At 34.1% G+C, this 20,307-nt stretch overlaps 2 protein-coding genes across 7 annotated transcripts in view; one reads left to right on the top strand and one right to left on the bottom strand.

The window, feature by feature from the left end:
• LOC123536403 (uncharacterized) overlaps positions 1–20,307 on the top strand; it is a 90,948-nt gene that overhangs the window by 27,809 nt on the left and 42,832 nt on the right. For all 6 annotated transcript variants that reach the window (XM_045319571.2, XM_053528176.1, XM_045319572.2 and 3 more), the window contains exon 11: positions 20,206–20,295. In XM_045319571.2, coding sequence (XP_045175506.2) covers positions 20,206–20,295 — 90 coding nt within the window. The remainder of the gene's footprint in view (positions 1–20,205; positions 20,296–20,307) is intronic.
• Positions 690–11,868, bottom strand: LOC123536406 (uncharacterized). The gene is made up of 2 exons (XM_045319576.2): positions 11,289–11,868; positions 690–2,487 (listed from the first exon to the last, which is right to left on the bottom strand). Exons 1-2 carry the CDS (start codon positions 11,546–11,548, stop codon positions 1,884–1,886), a joined length of 864 nt encoding a protein of 287 aa, XP_045175511.2. The 5' UTR covers positions 11,549–11,868; the 3' UTR covers positions 690–1,883.

Here is a 20,307-nt window from a genome sequence, read left to right as displayed (position 1 = left end):
GAGTCTGGTTGGAATTTCATTATCCACAACTTAATGTGTGTGGTTGATTAGTTATTCACTGTTCCATTTAAAGGGTCTGATTCTGTGCTTCATTCTGAATATACCTAAGCTTCCACATACTTTATTCTCACCTGTGAAACAGAGTATTTCAGATCAAGTATCAGTATGAAATAATCATATCACACATTGCTTGTCTCACACTGGTTATGGAATACTGTACTTAAATTAAAAGCATTTACTTGATGGGTGCAGAGAGCCATAAAAAAAAAACAACATGAAAATATACTGTAAATGAAACAATGAAATAGTAAATCTACCATTGGAAATATTACCGTCGGATGAGATAATTATATCCAGAAGCACTGACAGTAGAACCTTGTTTTTGAACAAATCTCAACCTTGGGTGGGATTTCTTTGTCTTCAGCTTTTGAGATTGGTGGATTCACTTTGTGTCATAGATAAGAAAAAAGAATTTATTAAACATGTAATTTCAGAAATCAGGGAAAGTAATTTCAAAAGGAGTCTTGTTAAGTTCATCAAGGAAAGTATCCATTTTTCCTGTGAATACAGTATCAATGCCTTAATAATTGCTAGAAGTTCAAGGGCAATAATTTCTAAGGCCTTATATGTGAGATGATGACAAAGGGAGGTAACTAATTAGACTTTGAAGAAATAAAAGAAGATTCAAAATTACACATTTATTGTAAACATAAATTGGAATGCATGATAAAATGAGGTATTTTCTCATGTGACATATGCAACTAACAAGGTCAAAACAAAAAGCTAATAGTTTCATTGACCTCAGGACAGCGCTGTCATTATCAATCACTGCAAATTTTATTTTTTAAAAAAAGCTGAAGTGTGTTCATGTAAAAAGTTAATGCATGCAATGAAAATAGTCTGATTGAATTTTTTTTACATAAATGCATAATATTTTGTCAATTTGGTTTCGAAACTATGCACTGAATACTTTGCAATACTTTGTAATTCTTCTTCTAAATGTTGTCTTGAACATATATCACAAAGACCATTTTCGCGACACTAATTGTTGGACATTTCCATCATTTCTTACAAGATTTTTCTAGTACAATCTAAATAAAAAGCCAGTACAAAGCCTGCATGTAAGAAAAATATGAACACTGTTGCAAAAGCAGCTCTTATTTTGAAGCATTCAGTATAGGTTGACCCCTGAAATGTTGATCTTGACTCTGAAAATCTGATTTTAACCCTTGAAAATTTAGACTGAAGAGTCAATGACTATCGAGTTTCAAAACTTATGTTACTCTGTACAGAGGGTCAGACCCCTCTTACAGGGACTCAGACAGCCAACAGTTGACATTTTCAAGAATATGAAAAAAGGGACATTTCACAATAAATCATTCAACCATTCATTATGTTTATTAGATGATGTTTACATGAAATTAAAGGAAGAGAAGTGTTCTAAATGATGTTATTGACTTATTGCAAAAATTCCCAATTTGAGTAAAAACCCCGCTAAAATTCCCAATTTGGTTAAAAAATACCGTCATTTTTCCCAGTTCAGCCGGTACCGGACCTTTTCCCAAAATGGCAAAAAAAATCACTGAATGGGAACCACAAAACTTTATACAGTATGACTTATTTTCACCCATTCTGACAAGGAAATACATGAAAAGTCTCCATTAGTACTCCTCACCCTGATTAGCAGAGACAGTTTCAAATCCGGAGAATCTGATTGGTTGAAATTGACAAATGTTAAGGTTGTGGTATTGAGACTGGTCTCATTTCAGAGATTCCAATAGGTATGCTTTCAGTTAAAGTACTGTATCACATGTTTTCTGTTTTGCAGCAAAGTTAATGATCATGCTGGTGCATCTGTTACAAACAAAAAATATCTTACTGACTTATTGAATTTCCATCAATATTTCAAAGTTGCGAACCAAAGGCTTATAATTTCTACCATCAGTAACAGATGTTTGCATTGAAAATTTTATTTTCTTTGACGCTAGTTTTTTAAACAAAATGCTATATTCCACTGCTACTGTTCGTTCTCTTTTGGGACTGTTTTGTGTCTTTGCTCTCTTAGAATAAAAGAGTGTGTTTGTAGAAACTTTCTCTCTCGTATTTTCTTTTGGGTCGGTAAATTGTTGACCACCAGGTTCGCCGTTGTTAGGTTGATTGTCGTTAGTAACAAAATGTTCTGTTTTTTCTTGCAACTCTTGCCATCTGTTTATTTCACTGTTTTGGTCTTTGATTGGTTTGATTGTCGAGTTGTCTGTATAGTGCATCACAGTCGTATTAAGTTTTGTTTTATTACTCAGATTTCGTTGAGACACTATTGAGTTATTTTGAAATATATAAGAGGAGTTTTGTTGGTTAATATCACAGAAGGTGTTGTACTGGCGCGCCCAAGGTTCGCTGAGGTAGGTCTGTACTGTTCTGGTTGTCTCCTCCATCTTACAGCCATCTAAAATCTCATGTATACACTGCAAACTGTTGGTATATTGTCTGAAAGTATAAACAGTAAACTTTATATTTCTTAAGTTAAATAAATCGAAACTAATTCTAAAGCAAGACTACTTGATTTTGAACAAAATTTGCAAGTTTGGTCAGGTTGAGTAAGTTTTTAATTGCTAGTCACAGAGTTTGTTTGAGCTTTTGGCATATACTCTTTATTTGGTGATGACTAGACTTTGAAATGAATTTTACATGGCCTACTTGGTTGAGTGGTTACTTTCTCTTGCCCTCACCTACTGTGGTTTTGAAACCTGGCTTGGAAGGTCAGTGATTCTACTTGCATGAGGTAATATTTGAGGGCGGGGGAATGGGTTGCAGGGAGGAAGCATCTGGGATCTTTATCATTGAAATATGATTTGTAATTCTGTTGGTGTGACATTATACCAAACAAAAAAGATAGAAAGATATACCAGTATATATATTTACATCTGGTTTAAATGTTAAGTGGCTGGCTGATTGTTGGTGTTGTTGCCTTGTCGCCTGGTCTATACAGGTTCTAATTCTGGCTCTAGCTGAAACGCTGCATGAACAACTACCTGATGAGCAAGGCATATAAGGGGTCTGTCTGGTTTAAGCAGTCCGTATAGATGAACAGTTTGAGAAATCAATTGAGATTTGACTGCAGGCTGTGATGTGTATATAGCTTTCAGTATAGATAAATGTCAACTGCAGCTGCTTTCACCCTCCCACTCCCATCTGTTTTACTTAGTTGTTTTGTGTAAATTGATGTTTTCCCATTATTTGCATTGATACACTCCTCTTCAAGGTTTCTGTGACCTTTGTGTGTCAGACAAACAATTAATTTGTTTAGGATAGCCTAAGACTCCATTTGAAAAATGTAAAATCTAATAGAACATAATTATGCTAAATGCCATTTTGAGGAAAAATATATTTAAACATGTCACTTTACACTAGCAGATTCAGAGGGGGATGCCCCCTTCCCTCCTCCACCCCCCAATCAAAAATCTTTCAAGCATACATTTTTAGCTCGAATTTTCAAAGAAAAAGTAGAGCTGTTGCACTCACCCAGGTGTTGGCGTCGCTGCTGGTTAAAGTTTTTAACAAAGTCAAACATCTGTTACTATCATTGACTTGAAACTTGAAATAGTTATTTACTATCAAAGTCTACACCAGGAGAAACAATCCTCATAACTCTGATTTGAATTTTGACAGAGTTATGCCCCTTTTTAACTTAGAATTGTTTTGTGAAAGTTGTATAAAGTTTTTACTGGCAAGCTCTAATTCAGAGTCAAGCACTGAGAAAAGTCAAGCGTGTCTTACAGACAGCTGTTGTTTATGTTTCTTATGTGCAATTAAAGGCGGATAATTAGATTTTGGCCATGTAACGGATTTGTTCGAAACTTTAGCAACTGATCATTTACACTCATTTATGTTCACTTAACACTTAATACAAATTAGATTTTCACTGGAGGTATTTTTAAAATTTCATTTTCCTATCCTGGTTGCCCAACCAAGATAGAGTTATTTTATCATAAGTATAAATTTGATAAACATACTTTGCCTAAGGAAATGTATAAATATTAGACATATTGTAATATATTTGTAAAATATTTGCATTGAAAATTATGTATTTAGTTGGAATTCATTAGAAACGCAAGTTTGAAAAATTATTATTACCTCCCTTTGCCTATCTTGGTTACGCAACCAAGATAGATTGGAAATAAATGAATTCAGAAACTACACACAGCTTTTAAACTTGCATTTTGGTTCAGATTGTTCAATAGTTGATATGTCTATCAAATGCAAATGTAAAACTAGACATTGTATCGAAATAAAAAGAAATACCCAGCTTTTTATATACTTCCATATTAAAGGGGAGTAATTACAAAATTTTATAAAAATAATAAAATATACATTTCAAATAGGAATCTAACCCTATGCAATCGGTCTTTTTCTTCCTTAAATAATTCTCTACCAGAATATACAAAAAGTAAAAAATGTCATTAAATGTTGTTTAAATGTGATTGACCACCTTTAAAAGCTAGGGGCATGCAAAATTTTATGCTCCCTTTACTTTCACCTCATTAAATAAATAAATAAATTTTTGATACCACAGGATGCAATATTCATCTTCATATTAGAAATTGTCTGCTTTTGCTTCTATTTTGTTCCTTATAAGTATTAATGCAAAATGTTTAAAAGCCTAACACATGTTCTCCCTTTTGTTATAACTAATGCCACAGTGGCAATATTCCTATGAAATTGAATACTCCAGACAACAAACTGACATATTCAGGTGCTTTTGAAAGTGAAGGCTAAAAGCATGACATGTTCAGCTCCCTATGCTCACATGTCTTCATTTAGTATTATTTAGGGAGTGAAAGAGGAAAACAGTCACATTTAATGTCTCCTTATAGATCATGTAAAATTCATGATTTATCATCAAGGGAGCCCAATGAAATTTACACAGTGTAAAACACAAGTTAGATCTGTACAGTCAAGATTGAAGCAAAGGTTTTTGTTTCATAGAAATTTCCTTTCCTTAATACTGTACTGTTCATAATGATCTGGAAAAAAGATGATTTATACTTTATTTCCTCGATTAATTATCTGTCATAATTTTTCATTACTTTGTTTGCGGTTATTTTCTCTGTAATTTCGTGTAATTGATACCTAAAATTGTATTGGTGAGGAGCTATTTAAATCTTTTATGAGAAATAAGCATGCAAGATTCTCTTTTGATAGCTGTCCTGAGCACAAGAGCCTATCACTGATATTGAAAATTGCTATAAAATTGGTCATAGAAACAATATGAAAAACATCACTTTAGCTAATGGATTGACTTCTCAATACATTTTAAGCTCCATCCATTATATGTCTAATGACTGACCCTTGGGAGGTTTATGATGAGAAAAGTCATTGGGGAACATGATCCAGGTAATGGGTCATTTACTTTGTTGACCACTGCTGCTGAATATTGATTTATTAAAAGTAAAAAAAATGAACCAAATGTATAGACATTAGTGAAATGGATTTTTTTTGTGTGTAAAACTGGCTGTCTGTCTGAATATTTTCAGTGACTTACTTTAAGACCTGTTTTTCCTGTAAAATTCTTTTTTCAGTGATTTAATTATTGTAAATGTCTTATAGTAACAGTACTTACTATCAAACAAATGCCCAAGACTAAGCTCTCCTTTACCCTGGTCTGCTTGGAAGAGAGCCACCCCATTTAGACAAAGACCACTAAAAGTATTCAAACTTTGATTTAATAATGCTCTCTATTAATATCACTGATTACAATTTAGTTTTATTTCAATTTTATGCTTATTAGGGAGTCATAGCCAAGTGTTATTGCCTTTGTTGGGGTCTTAGTTGTTTCAGAATTATGACTTGTTCAAAACCAGTTTATTACAATTTAGATTACAATGGTAATTTATGGTTTATAAATTCATTGCTTTGTTTGGCAATGAAGTCAGCTTCTATTTTGATTTATATGTTATTGATACAGGTCTCACAGTGTATAGACTCTCTGTACGCCCAAACGGAAGTCGCCAATAACTAGGCGTTCACTTTCGTTTTTCAAATTTTTGGAAGCTGTCGGTAGTGAGTATTTTCATGTTTTTCTTTGGCTTTTTGAAATAAATATTCTTGTTGTATATATTTTTCAATGTATGATAAATGTCTCTGCAACAAACTGCCGTTAAATAGACATTAACACATGAAATTAAAATGTATTTTCACCAAAAACCCAGCAGGTCAAAGCAAAAGACGATACATTCAGGCTAAAAATGCCCATTATTTAGGAACTGCGAGTGAAATACATGTCAGAACCGCTTCCGAATGTTAAATATAAATCCATGCAAGTGAGTTTTATACCTACAAATAATGAATTACAATCCTGAATAGTTTAAATATTGTTTAATTCAACATGCATCTGAATTATGCACTGACCGCCTAGTCGCAAAACTTTCTAAAAACTGTCCCACTATTCGCCAAAACACTGTACGCCTATTCAATAAAGAAATGACGACGTGTCGGCTTGTAGGCTCAATACACTGTACTTATTGAATTTATAAATATAAGTTTTGTTTTGTATTTTACTTGCGACAGTGAAACAGTATTTATTGGTCTGTTTCACCAACGACGTCCTTGTCTTGGACAAGAAATATAATCTGTGTACGTGTTTCCGTTAACATACGAGAAAAATGTATATTTTTTCCGCTCAGCTTGACAGGACACTGTTTTTTTTTCCTTTGTATTTTCAGCTCGACTATTCGGGGAATAGCGGTGCTATTCTACTCGCCCTGGTTTCGGTTAAAGTTAAGTTTTTCGGCAACCTTTTTTCTGTCACATCTTTTTCTTGTTTTACTTTTGCTTATACCTTACTGTAACTTCACATAAACATTGTGCAAACAAAGCCTTTTTATGCAGGACTTCCCATTATACCCAAGGTTTAATGTCACTCTGTGTTGTTTTCTTGAAGTTTTTTTTTGAGTTTAAGCTCCGCCAACAGACAAAACGCGCTGTCTATATGAAACTTTGTACAATCAAAGTGTCTAAAACGAGTCCGCTCATATATCTTCCAAGACGGTGGTTAGTTATACGTGTAGAACAACTGATGTAAACGTTAGGAGCCAGGTCATTTTCATTTTGATTTGTAGCGATTAACGGCAGCTGTTTCTTCTGTGAATGATGATAAAGTTCCCGAGGTAAAATTCGAACAAGTCACTGAGATGCCGGAAATGGATCAAACACTGAGTTTTTGCACGTAACGATTAATGAATGATGCGTTAGTGATTTATGTGTAAAGAATCTAGTCATTATTACAAAAAAATAATTTCATACACTATGCAGGTTAGAGTTTATTAGTACGCATTTACCAAATTGAATTAGTCGCGCGGCAGTGCCGCGCTAGACTAAATTGATTTGATAATTACTTATAATAAACACTAAACCTTTACAAAGTAGATTCGAAACTGCAGTAATAACATATAAAATGGTCCGTGACTGTTGCGAAAACGAAAGATAATATAACTATTACTTTTTAACTGTTGGTTATCATAACACAAAGTCAAATTATTGAAATACATGAATGAAAAGAAGTTCTGAATAGGCGTACAGTTTTTCGACTAAGCGTTCAGTCCGGATTTTAGAAATTGCGATTAGTGGGCCAGTAATGTATCGACTAGTGGGACAGTGTAATCGGCATATATGTCTCAGAAAAACATATTTTCCTACAAACGCATTCGTTACCATAGAGCCATGCTAGTATTTATCGATGCGTAAGATATTTATCTACGAAGTAGCAAAGGTTTTAATTATTTGCAAAAGCTCAAGATATATGCATTTCAAAGAATTGATAGTTTTATTACAAAATCGAACAAATACCCACATGTAATTTGACTTGAAATGAAGTATATTAAGAGTTTTAATAGGCGTGTTTGGTATCTACGTAAACAGTAGCTCTTAAACAATATGTTGATTAAAAGTACACTTACTTTATACGATATTAACGAAATAAACAATGAAAATCCAAGCCATCCGCGACAGCAAAACTTTGTGTTTTGATTTCTGAACGCCTAGTTTCTGGCACTTTCCGGTTGGGCGTACAGAGAGTCTATACACTGTGGGTCTCATCAGTTAATGATTAGATAAAAATAGCCAGCTGGGTACATGTGCACTTAGATTGCTTACTAACACAGATACAGATTTATAATGAAAAAAAAAAGCAATTATAGACAGTTTTGTCCTATATTCAGAAATAGTTGAAAGACAGATGTTATCTGAAAAGTCGTTGCTATTGTTGGTGATGTTTTTTTTTTCCTTTAAATTTTGTATCAGTTTTCTAATATATTAAATCAGTATACCAGTAACCTTCCAAATTTTGTATGAATTAAAAAATAACAAATTAAAAGATTTGTTTTACATCCGTAAATTAGATAGTTATCTATTTTTGATAAAATTTAATTGAAAAGTAAGAGACAAGATACATGTATAATCCAGCTACTGGATGAAATTCTTGTCAGCAGGTTCAGTATTATAAATGAAGAGTTAATTAAAGCCATTGTTGAATGGTCTCGCACCCTAGGTTATTTTAAATGCATGATTTTCTATTTATGGATGCATCGAAACAAAAGAACAAATGGGCATCTAGGGTCTGCAGCCGCTGGTAGTTGTAAAAGGTCAAGTGGAAATTCATTTTCTCAGTAATGTCAGACACAGTAATTATGTGGCATCTAATCAGATATTTTCAGGGCCCATGCAGTGCTACCAGAGAGAAAGAAATTTTGTAAAATTCAAGCCATGAAGGTTCTTTAAGGTTGTGAAATTGAACTAATTTATCAGCAAAACCCCTAAAATATTACCTGAATTAATTTATCAGCAAAACCCCTAAAATATTACCTGAATTAATTTATCAGCAAAACCCCTAAAATAATACAAGAAATTTAAGTATAGTGTTGTATAGTATGGGTGATTATTATTATATTGCAATTAAACTTTTTATGTAGCAATGTTTTTTTTTGTTGTTGTTGTTTGTGGAGGGGGGGGGGGCTAATTTTGGGCAGTAATTTGGCCCTTTTCTCCTGAAAAAAGGTATTAGTTTTCCGCTTCTTTGATATAAAATTACTGTCAATGTGTGGACTTTGGGATTTATTTTAATTAATAAGTGTTGTGAGCATTTTAATTTTGACACACCTCAAGTTGTTGATTTTTTTTTGTGGTGGCCTGTCGTCCGTTCACAATTTCTTGTGAACACGGTGGAGACCACATTTTGCAACCGATTTTAATCAAACTTGCACACAACTTGTATTGGTATAATATCTTGGTCCCTTTCGAAAACTGGCCAGATCCCATCATGGGTTCCAGAGTTATGGCCCCTTAAAGGGCCAAAATTTGCTATTTTGGCTTTTGCAGCTATATAGAGTCTATATTTATGGTTGTATTTGATACAAACTTAACAACAAGAGATCTTGGATCCCATGATGGCCCCATGTGGTTCTGGGACGATCTGTGTATGAAAAGAATTGGAACCACTGCCTTACCCTTACATGATCGTAAGAGGCGACTAATAGGGTCTTAACACTTGGTTTTGCTGTAACTCTGTGAATCCATATGCAAATTTTGATTCCACATCTCATGTTTTTATTTCGATGTAAATGAGATGTGAAACCAAAATTTGTAGTCCTGTCTTGCGCCATATAACCTATACTGTGTTGGTGTGCAGTAAAACCCAAATAAATAAATGGATTCCATGATGAATCCATCAGATCATATCATACATTCAGGAGTTATGGTCCCTAATTGACCCTTGAAAGCTAAAATTTGTTAATATTTACCTTGTGAACACGATAGAAGTGACATTTTACATTAATTTTGATTTTAACCACACTTATCTACTTGAGTCACAAAAAGGTCTCGGTTCCTTTCGAAACCATCATGGGTTCTAGTTACTGTCCCTAAAAGGGGCAGACTTTTCTATTTTGACCCTTTAAGCCGTTTAGAGGTTTCATGATACAAACTTGCACAGAATGTTTATCTTGATGATCTCAAGGCCAAGTTTGCAACTGGGTCATATGGGGTTAAAAACTAGGTCACCAGGTCTGATCAAAGGAAAAGCTTGTTTTCCTTTAACACCCTAGAGGCCAAATTTATGACTACCTTCATGAAACTTGGTAAGAGTGTTTATCTTGATGGTTCCTATGCCAAGTTTGAAACTAGGTCATGTGAGGTCAAAAACTAGGTCACCCACTCAGATCAAAGTAAAAGCTTGTTATCACTCTAGAGGCCATGTTAATGACGCTTTCTTCAAGAAACTTGATCAGAATGTTTATCTTGATGATTCCAAGGCCATGTTTAACCGTTTGTTGTTTGTGAGAAACTATATAGGTATCCTAGGTAGCACACTATATATTAGATAGGGATTTGTACTCCGTCTATATTCTAAGTATATTTGTAAAAACTGTTTTTTAACTTAATCAATACCTTTATATTTGGCATAACTGGCCTTTAACACAATAGACTGAAAACATTGACGTGATATGAAACTGCTGCATGTGAAAGTTAATACAGAATGAAATAATAAATAAAGTCTGGTGTAGAAAATCAGCCAGTAGCCTCTCTCTTTCTTGAGAGTAGAGGCATGAAACAAAAGCTAGATGTCAGAAAGAACATAACAGTTTGTTGTATTGTCATGTAAAAGTGTTCAATATTTAACTTAAAAACATACGTTTTAAATAATGTCATATTCAGTTCAAAAGTTATTAAACAAAGTAATGTACAAAAAATAAATATTGTTACATACAGATGTAGTATTGTATAGAAGTGAATGAAGTTTCACACTGACTTTTGCACTGAGACTGTTTGACTGTTGAATAGTTGGCGGTATTAAGTTTGTGGTTACTTAAGTGTTGCAATATTATATTCTATAAAAGAAGTGAGATGCACGACTTGAAATAACACTTAACTTGTTTACAGCTAATGTTAGGCAACTCAGAAATAATAAAATAAATTATAAAATTTATTCTCATAAACCAATGATAGTTTCTGAAGATTTTAAGTAACATTAAGTTGGCTGATATAGCAAAAATTGACATTCTCAGCTTTCCTTAAAAAAAAAAAAAAATAGTAACAAGGTTATGCATTGCTGTGGTCTCCCTGACAGCTCTTGATTTAAATACTCAATATTCCAAAAATATTCATCCTTAGGGAACTCTGGTTATTTAAAGCTCTTGATGTTGTTACTAGTTAAATAATTGGTGTCTATTCCTGTTTAATTAATATGAAAAAAAAAATTGGCAGAAAGTAAGAGCAATGAAAGAAATAAATCTCACCTGCAGAAGAATCTTTTCAAAATTTCTTTGAAAAGGTTGCGCCTTGTTTGAAATTTTAACACATCCGTCTTCCATGTATAGAAATAAAGTCCATCAAGGCATTGTTGAACATTAGTTTCAAATTTTGGTGTACAGTCTGTCAAATTTCCCTTATTTTGTGGAACACTGGTAAGAGGCAGGCCATCAAGTATATTTATCCAAATCAAGATGTAATAAATGGATGAAAATTTACAAATCCTGTATGGAAAAGACAAATTCATAGTGTCGCACTGTTTATGTATCACTCTGATTTGTGATACTCAAATATGCAGAAATATATAAATTTCTTTTTGATAGATATCCATTCTTAACACTTCCTATCCAATACAAAAAAAGTATCAGATAATTCTTATTACTATAATTTTTTTATTAGTCAAATTTTAATGATTTTTTTTAGCCACTGTGTTTTCGAATGACTAAAAATTAACACTGTCGTCTGCTATTGCCTGTTATCCATTCATTAAACCGTCACTGAGATGATCTACCAATAGTAATATAGAATTATAAGATTGTATTCGCTCAGCGCTAAATTTAAACAAGGCAATTTCTCATTGTTGTATTGGGCTTTAAATAGTGCTGACTGGCTACTGAAGCTGAGGCGACAGCTGATTGCTAATTATATATTTGTATTAGGATACCAGTCTTGTTTCATTAAAATAGATGAGGTAGTAAGATAAAAAAGGAAAGTGAAGGCAATCAATGATATTAATTGGTGTTAGGAATGATATATTTTTATGTATACAACCTATTCAGTAATGGCCATTCTTGTTTAAATATACGGGCCAGTTGTGGTCTTGAATCATTACACAATGACTGTCTTTCATCCTCTTGAAGCATAGAATAAAGTGACTTAATTAAAGCTTTTTTTTTTACAGTGTAATACAAATTCAAACTGACTTCTTTAATCTATAAACTGTCTGAGTACATCTGTTTTGGCAGACAATTTCTTTTTTTCCCAGATTTTTTTCTCATTTTTAGCTCACCTGAGCACAAAGTGCTCAAGGTAAGCTTTTTTGATCGCCCTATGTCCGTCGTCAACAATTTGACTGTTAACACTCCAGAGCTCACAATTTTGGGCGAATCTTAATGAAACTTGGTCAGAGTGTCACCCTCAATAAAATCTTGGGCAAGTTCGATATTGGGTCATCTTGGGTCAAAAACTAGGTCCCCAGGTCAGATCAGAGGAAAAGCTTGTTAACACTCTAGAGGTCACAATTTTGGCCCAATCTGAATGAAGCTTGGTCAGAATGTTACCCTCAATAAAATCTTGGACGAGTTCGATATTGGGTCATCTATGATCAAAAACTAGGTCACCAGGTTAAAACAAAGGAAAAGCTTGTTAACACTATAGAGGTCACAATTTTGGCCCAATCTGAATGAAACTTGGTCAGAATGTTACCCTCAATAAAATCTTAGAAGATTTGATATTGGGTTGTCTGGGTTCAAAAACTAGGTCACCAGGTCAAAGCAAAGGAAAAGCTTGTTAACACTGTAGAGGCCACATTTATGACTATATCTTCATGAAACTTGGTCAGAATGTTAATCTTGATGATCTCAAGGTCCAGTTTGAATCTGGGTCATGTATAGTCAAAAACTAGGTCACCAGGTCAGATCAAAGGAAAAGCTAGTTAACATTCTATAGGCCACATTTATGACCATATCTTAATGAAACTTAGTCAAAATATTAATCTTGATGATTTATAGGTCAAGTTCAAATCTGGGTCTGTAGGGGTCAAAAACTAGGTCACTAGGTCAGTTCGAAGGAAAAGCTTGTAAACACTCTAGAGGCCACATTTATGACTATATCTTCATGAAACTTAGTCAGAATGTTAATCTTGATGATCTTTAGGTCAAGTTCGAATCTGGGTCATTTAGGGTCAAAGACTAGGTCACCGGGTCAAATAAAAGGAAAAGCTAGTTAACACTTTAGAGGCCACATTTATGACCATATCTTAATGAAACTTGGTCAGAATGTTAATCTTGATGATCTTCAGGTCAATGGGTCAGGTGAGCGATACAGGGCCTTTATGACCCTCTTGTTTTATATAATTTTCAAAGCATTCAGTGTAGGCAGACAGCAAAATTAGCCTCTAATTGAATTACATCTTTTTATTTGGAACAAATTCTACATGAGATGAAACAGTCACTTAAAATTATTTTGGATATTGCTGTAAGCTTTCATGGCCTAACAACCTATGAAGTAGCCATTTGTTATCTGTTAGCTTATGCCAAGACAGTGGCCTCTGAAACAAGAAAAAAAAGTACATTTATACTACTAGTGAATGTGATAAATACAACTTCAGAGAAAACACTATCTAAGAAATGAGCTGAAATAAATTTATCCATGAGTTAATCTTTTGATATTGTTCAAAAACAGGAAAATTAGAAATCAGTTGATTGGTTCGATTGACGTAGAGAGTTATAAGGAACATTAGAAATCAGTTGATTGGTTCCATTGATTTAGAGAATTATTAGAAATCAGTTGATTGGTTCGATTGACCTAGAGAGTTATAAGGAACATTAGAAATCAGTTGATTGGTTTAATTGATGTAGAGAGTTATACTTATAGGAACATTAGAAATCAGTTGATTGGTTCGATTGATCTATACAGTTATAAGGAACATTAGAAATCATTTTATTGGTTTGATTGATTTATGATTTATCCTTACTTTTAAAAAGTATTTATATTCTGATGGCATCCAGTGTTCCAGGATGACATATCGTCTGCTAGTAAACTAACAACTTCTTCACATGAATTAAAAGTTTTAAGGCCCTGTTCCGTGTGTCTATTCAAATTCTATTATGTGTATGCAATCCATGATTACAATAGGTAACAGTTAACGGCCACGCGCCACACTTTAGCACGCAAAAGCACAGGTATTTTATATAGAATTTTATATAAAATAGACTCTATTTTAGGCGTCACTGTTCATAGTCAGGATTTTCATGCTTTTTTTAGTGACAATTTAAGGTTAAAAGGTAGGACTGGAGCAGATCTTTAAGGACAAATGACATCAGGCACAAGGTCTTCTGTCAAGTGGTCATGCAGAAAATGTTACACTCAGTGAGGAATAAACTTGTGTCCTTGCCATTGTGCTACTTATTGAGTCGATTAACGACCTTACCATCATGAGCACTGTTTACATTTCATTGGTCATTTGTTTGATTACAGTGATAAAGGAAATATAAAAAGAGCAGAAATAATGCAGAAATTGACATTTGTTTTTTTAGTTAAAATGAATTGTAAAGAGAAAGAAAGTGGTTAAATTTGAAAGTTTTTCCAATTCTTCATAGCTCTTTATTGCTTAAACTTAGAGATGCAGGTGAGTGGCTAATTGAGGTATTTATGCTACCTCTGATTTTATTACGTGATGAAAGAAAAAGTTAGTAGGAGTTTTTGGTCTGGAATGCATGACAAAGGTCCATAATACCTCCAAATGTAATCTCTTTTATTGGCTGATTGCTGCAGAAATAGCAAGTGATCTGACAGAATAGTTGGTTCTTCCAGTATTGAGGATTGATTTTTGTACAAATTAGAATATCATCAAAATTCCTGGCATTCTTGGCATACCTGTATTTGCCTGACGAGACATTGCAAAATGATTGAAGAGAAAATCTAAATGCCAAGTGTTCATTATTTGTAGAATTGTTAGGAGTTTTAGAGGCAGTTTTTATAGAGGATTTCATATGTTTTATTTATGTTGACTATCTGTGGTCCTTGAGTGACCTTGCCTTAGGGATCATTAGATCAAGATCACATTGACCATTTTTCTAGAGACATAAGTGCCATAAAAATAGTAGATGCCCTGAAATTTTGCGGTCATTTGGTCAAAGACACTGTGAATATTTTTCTAAGGGCATCAATGCCATAAAGATCCCTTCAAATTTGGGGTCACTAGTTCAAGGTCACAGTGACCTTTTTTCTGGGGACATCAATTCCATAAAGACAATAGATGATTCCTTGACATTTTTAGGTCATTAGGACAAGGTCCCCATGACTATTTTTCTTGGGGCATTGATGCAATCAAGACATCAGATAATTTCTTGAAATTTGAGTTCATTAGTTCAAGGTCACAGTGCCATTTGTCTGGGGATATTATTGCTATATAGACAGTAGGTGATTCCTTGAAATTTCATAGTCATTATGTCAAGGTCACAGTGACCATTTGTCTGTTGACATCATTGCTATAAGAACAGTAGATGATTCCTTGTAATTTTGGGATTATTAGGTCAAGGTCACAATGACCATTTTGCTAGGGACACCAGTTCCACACAAACAATAGATCTTCCCATAACATTTTGGGATAGCAGTCACCATTTTCAAGAGACATCAGTTCAGCAATTACCAAAATTCAATGATCCCTGATAATGTTGGGGTCAGTAGGTCTAGGGCAAAATATAAAATTTCAAGTACTAATTTAGTGTGCAAGACATGGAAAAGGTATTAAGAAAGCGCACTCATTTGCTTCAGATGATTTTTTACCAGGAGATTGTGGGTTAATCTTGGACCAGTAGTTCAAAGATCAAGTACTAACTTATCTAGAGACAAAACTTAATATGTTTGCTAGTAAAGGAAAGGATAGACTGTGTACACAATTCCTATTATTCAGGAATATTTTTATATGCTCGAAGGGACGTATTGTGTTATGACGACGATGTTCATCCATCCGTCCGTTAGCAATTTCTTGTCCGCTCTGTAACTCTTGAACCCCTTGAAGGATTTCGAAGAAACTTGACACATATGTTCACCACATCGGAAGGACATGCAGAGCACATGTATTGGATGGATGGCATCAAGGTCACACTTTGGGGTCAAAGGTCATATGACTTTGTTTCGTGACTGCTCTATAACTCATGAACTGCTTGAAGGATTTTAAAGAAACTTGGCACAAATGTCCCCCACATTGAGACAACGTGCAGAGCGCATGTTTCGGATGGCTCGTTTCAAGGTCAGGGTCACACTTAGGGGTCAAAGGTCATACCTTGGGCATATATTGCTTCACATTGTGGTGCTCCAGTGTATCTTATTGTAGCTAGAATCTCCTATCTTCACCATTTTAATTATGTTGTCTTTCAGACAAGTAGTTATCCAGTAAAGATCTTACTTTAACCTTGATATATCTCTAAAGCATCAATTAGTTAACATTAGATATGAATGCCACAGATTTTTGCATTGTGTGATACCAGACACTAAAATCACAGGAATGCAACATTTTATGTTATATATGGTTTGCCAAGAAAAAGAATACTGCCCTTGACAAGTTCCAGCAAAACAGACATAGTTGTTAGAGAACTTTAGAAGTGTGTAGTAACACGTTATATATTGTAAAATGGTATAATTATCTTAGCATAAAATTTGTTTTGATCAGAACAGCTTTCTGTTGTAAAATAATATTGTTTTTGATTGTTCAGAAAATGGGGTCCCCAGTGAATAATGATTTCACAGAATGCTGTAATAGGTATTTTCCATTCTAAGAATAGATTCTCTTTTCGTTATGTCATTGTTTCGATCTTGGAAAGTACTTCTTTAGTATTTATAGAAAGGAAAAATTGTGATGCAATTTTGGTTCTGCCTGTAGGAGTATTTTTCTCTACTTATCTCAAACCACCTGCACGTGTTCATAATTTTAGAATAATTTTATATTATGGCATTCTCTTGCTGATTTTAATGCAATTACAAATTATTGTATTTATATGTACCAATAAGAAAGCGATAGCAGATAGACTGCTCTCATTTACAAGTTGTAGGTTTTTCAGAGTTTGCCTGGTATTACAGCATGCGGTTATACAAGAGAAAACAGCAATGTCTGAGAATGCACTCTGGTATTCCACAAGAATGCAGACAGTCTCAGCATGCAGAAGAATGAGCAATAATCCATAAACTATCAATAGTTTTATGGTTGTTTACCTAGCTGCTAACAGGTGGTCGGATAATTACGGCTTTTTCAATGTTTCTAAAAATATTGGCTTTATTGTATACTATTTTCAATGCTTATGTAATTATAAGTGTTGTTGCGACATCTGTCCTATAAGATGATGCTAATGTGTCATGTAGTACATCTGTATGAAGTTGGTGTCCTCTTTTGTATATGAACAAGGGGTATACTATGTTTCCCTGTAAAGCACCTGCCTCAAGGTCATTAAACAGGTCATGAAAAAATTGCGATTTTGATATCTGAATTTACCTAAATAATTATTATCAGACCATAAAATTCAATCCACTCACATTGTGTCTTCATCGGTATAAAATCTGCTGTTTTCTCGTGGAACTTTGAAAACTCTTAACTCATTATTAATGACGACAGAACATTCATTTCATTGTCTCTTAAATACCACTTTGTTAAAAAAGATGTTTCGAAAAAAATAGTAGTTTGGGAAATTCTCAAAATTTGCAATAAAAGGTTTTAAAATCTCTTAATCATGTTGATGATAGACTTATTCGTAAAAGTTCAAATCATTTTGTGATACTCCGGGTAGGTACAAAGAATGATAAATTACAGGGGTTTCAAACAGTTGATTAGTAAATTACAGACTAGAAGTTAAAAACTTTCTTACAGATGGGGTCTGCCATTGATAATTGAGGGAAAGAATTTTTGTTGTCGTTTTTGTTTTGGTGTACTTTAGGTAATTTCAAGACTACAAGAATTTTCCTAAAAATGAAATACACCTGTTACTGTTTTAAGCTATTTTACACTATAACTTTATACATTTCCTTATTTTGAAGAAATGTAGGCTATCTTCTAAATCTTGAACAAGGTCTTTAATCAAAGCTGTAATTTAAACCTTTGAACAGTTAAGTGACCATTTAAAGATGTATTGTAGCAAAGTCTTTTCTTCAGTTTTGGTAACATATTCAGACCCCAGTATTTAACAGGACCCTTTTGTACTTAAATGTGTTTGATCAAGTACACCTGTGACTTGGTTGGCAGATCACAAGGGACCTCATTTATTTATTTGTGTCAAAGACTTTGTATTAAAAGTTACTAATTGAAATATATAACAGTCCCTTTTATATACTGATTGGAGAGTAACCAAGAAAGGTAATTAAAGTTAGCCACCCAAGGTGATTGGAAGTCACACAATATTTATAATGTATAGAAAAAAGATCACTAATGATTCCTAGGTACTGTGAGGTCTTTAATGGAACCTTTGCATGTTTATTATAATGAGAGAGTAATAGTATTGTATCAAATAGTATTTGCATTGTAGATTTGTGAACTTACATTGATCATGAATATGAACATTTGAGCCGTGCCATGAGAAAACCAACATAGTGGCTTTGCGACCAGCATGGATCCAGACCAGCCTGGGCATCCGCGCAGTCTGGTCAGGCTCCATGCTGTTCGCTTTTAAAGCTTATTGGAATTGGAGAAACTGTTAGCGAACAGCATGGATCCTGACCAGACTGCGCGGATGCGCAGGCTGGTCTGGATCCATGCTGGTCGCAAAGCCACTATGTTGGTTTTCTCGTGGCACGGCTCATTTACATATTGGTAATAGCCCTGCCGATGTATTTTGATGATATACATTCATATACTAGACTGTTAGGATAATGATGTGTGGTCTTTGTGACTTTGTTAATTATTGCCCTCATCAAACATATTGATATGCAGGATGGCTACTGTGAAATCGTAATTTCATCTGAAATTACGGGGGATTTTTATGAAAAGATCTTTTTTGTTGGAGTGTGAATTTGTGGATGTCAGCTACTGAACTTAAAATGAGTAGGAATTCTACTAGATTTGGTGGATTGACTAAACCACAAAATCCGCTCAAAATAGTCCCCAACGAGTACTAACTCTTACCCTGCTAAATTTCTATATTGAACTTGTCCATCTTTCAATTTGGAGTACTAATAACTGTTAAAAGGGGTGTTTACCAAAAAGATCCTGACTGAATGGCAAACAGATGTGCAGGCTGATCATGATCTACACTGGTCATGAAGGCAGAACAGTCGTGTCCAGCATGATAAGGGTTAATGATTATGTCTCCCACATCACTGTGGTGAGAGACATATAGATTTACTCCTGTCTGTGTGTGTGTGTCCGTCTATCACAAATCTTGTTCGCGCTCTAAGTCGAACATTTCTCATCAGATCTTCACCAAACTTGAACAAAATGTGTTTGCTAATAAGTCCTTGGCCAAGTTTGATAACTAGCCAAATTGGCCCAGGCACTTCAGAATTATGGCCCTTAAATTACCGAAAATCGCTCAGGTCTTGGGGGCATAAATGACTCGTATACTTCTAATCATGTGAATAATAGTATATAAATCATTTATGCCCCAAGACCTAATCATGTCAGATGATTAGGCAGTTGAGGTCTTGGTGCATGATTGACTTATATACTACTATTCAAATGATTAGGCAGTTGACATCTTGGTGCATGGTTGACTCATATACTACTATTCAGATGATTAGGCAGTTGACATCTTGGTGCATGGTTGACTCATATACTACTATTTAGATGATTAGGCAGTTGACATCTTGGTGCATGGTTGACTCATATACTACTATTTAGATGATTAGGCAGTTGACATCTTGGTGCATGGTTGACTCATATACTACTATTCAGATGATTAGGTAGTTGTGGGAGACATGCACTTTTCTCAAAAGCAGCTCTAGTTTTATAGTAATTTGAATATTTGTAGACCAATGATAACATTTGATGCAGTTCAGGAAATTCTATAAAACCTCTTGGGTCAATAAACATTTTATTCAAACAACTTTGATGCTCGTCACTCACTGTTAGATACCTTACATTACAGTCTGAAAGGATAATTTTGGCCTATCACAAACAACCCATTAAGGATAGGAAACATACAATTTTTTGTTGCATAATTTTTCTTTAAAAAAAACACATTACATTGTCTACTTCAGGAGAAAGAGAAACAGAGACGCTACTTGCAAGAGCAGGATCTTCGAAGATCTAATAGAATAACTATGAAGATGCGGGAGAAAATGGAACAGGTAATATAGAAT

This window comes from Mercenaria mercenaria, chromosome 17 (assembly GCF_021730395.1).
Source record: "Mercenaria mercenaria strain notata chromosome 17, MADL_Memer_1, whole genome shotgun sequence".
NCBI classification, from domain to species: Eukaryota; Metazoa; Mollusca; class Bivalvia; order Venerida; family Veneridae; genus Mercenaria; species Mercenaria mercenaria.
This window is presented reverse-complemented; position numbering and strand designations above follow the sequence as displayed.

What these genes read in the sequence shown, in the direction of transcription:
- LOC123536406 (XM_045319576.2), bottom strand. Translation starts at nt 11,548, where the DNA reads ATGAATTTGTCTTTTCCATACAGGATTTGTAAATTTTCATCCATTTAT. An exon ending in TTGAAAAGATTCTTCTGCAG is followed by an intron (nt 2,488 to 11,288) that starts GTGAGATTTATT and finishes TTATACTTTCAG; the next exon opens with ACAATATACCAACAGTTTGC.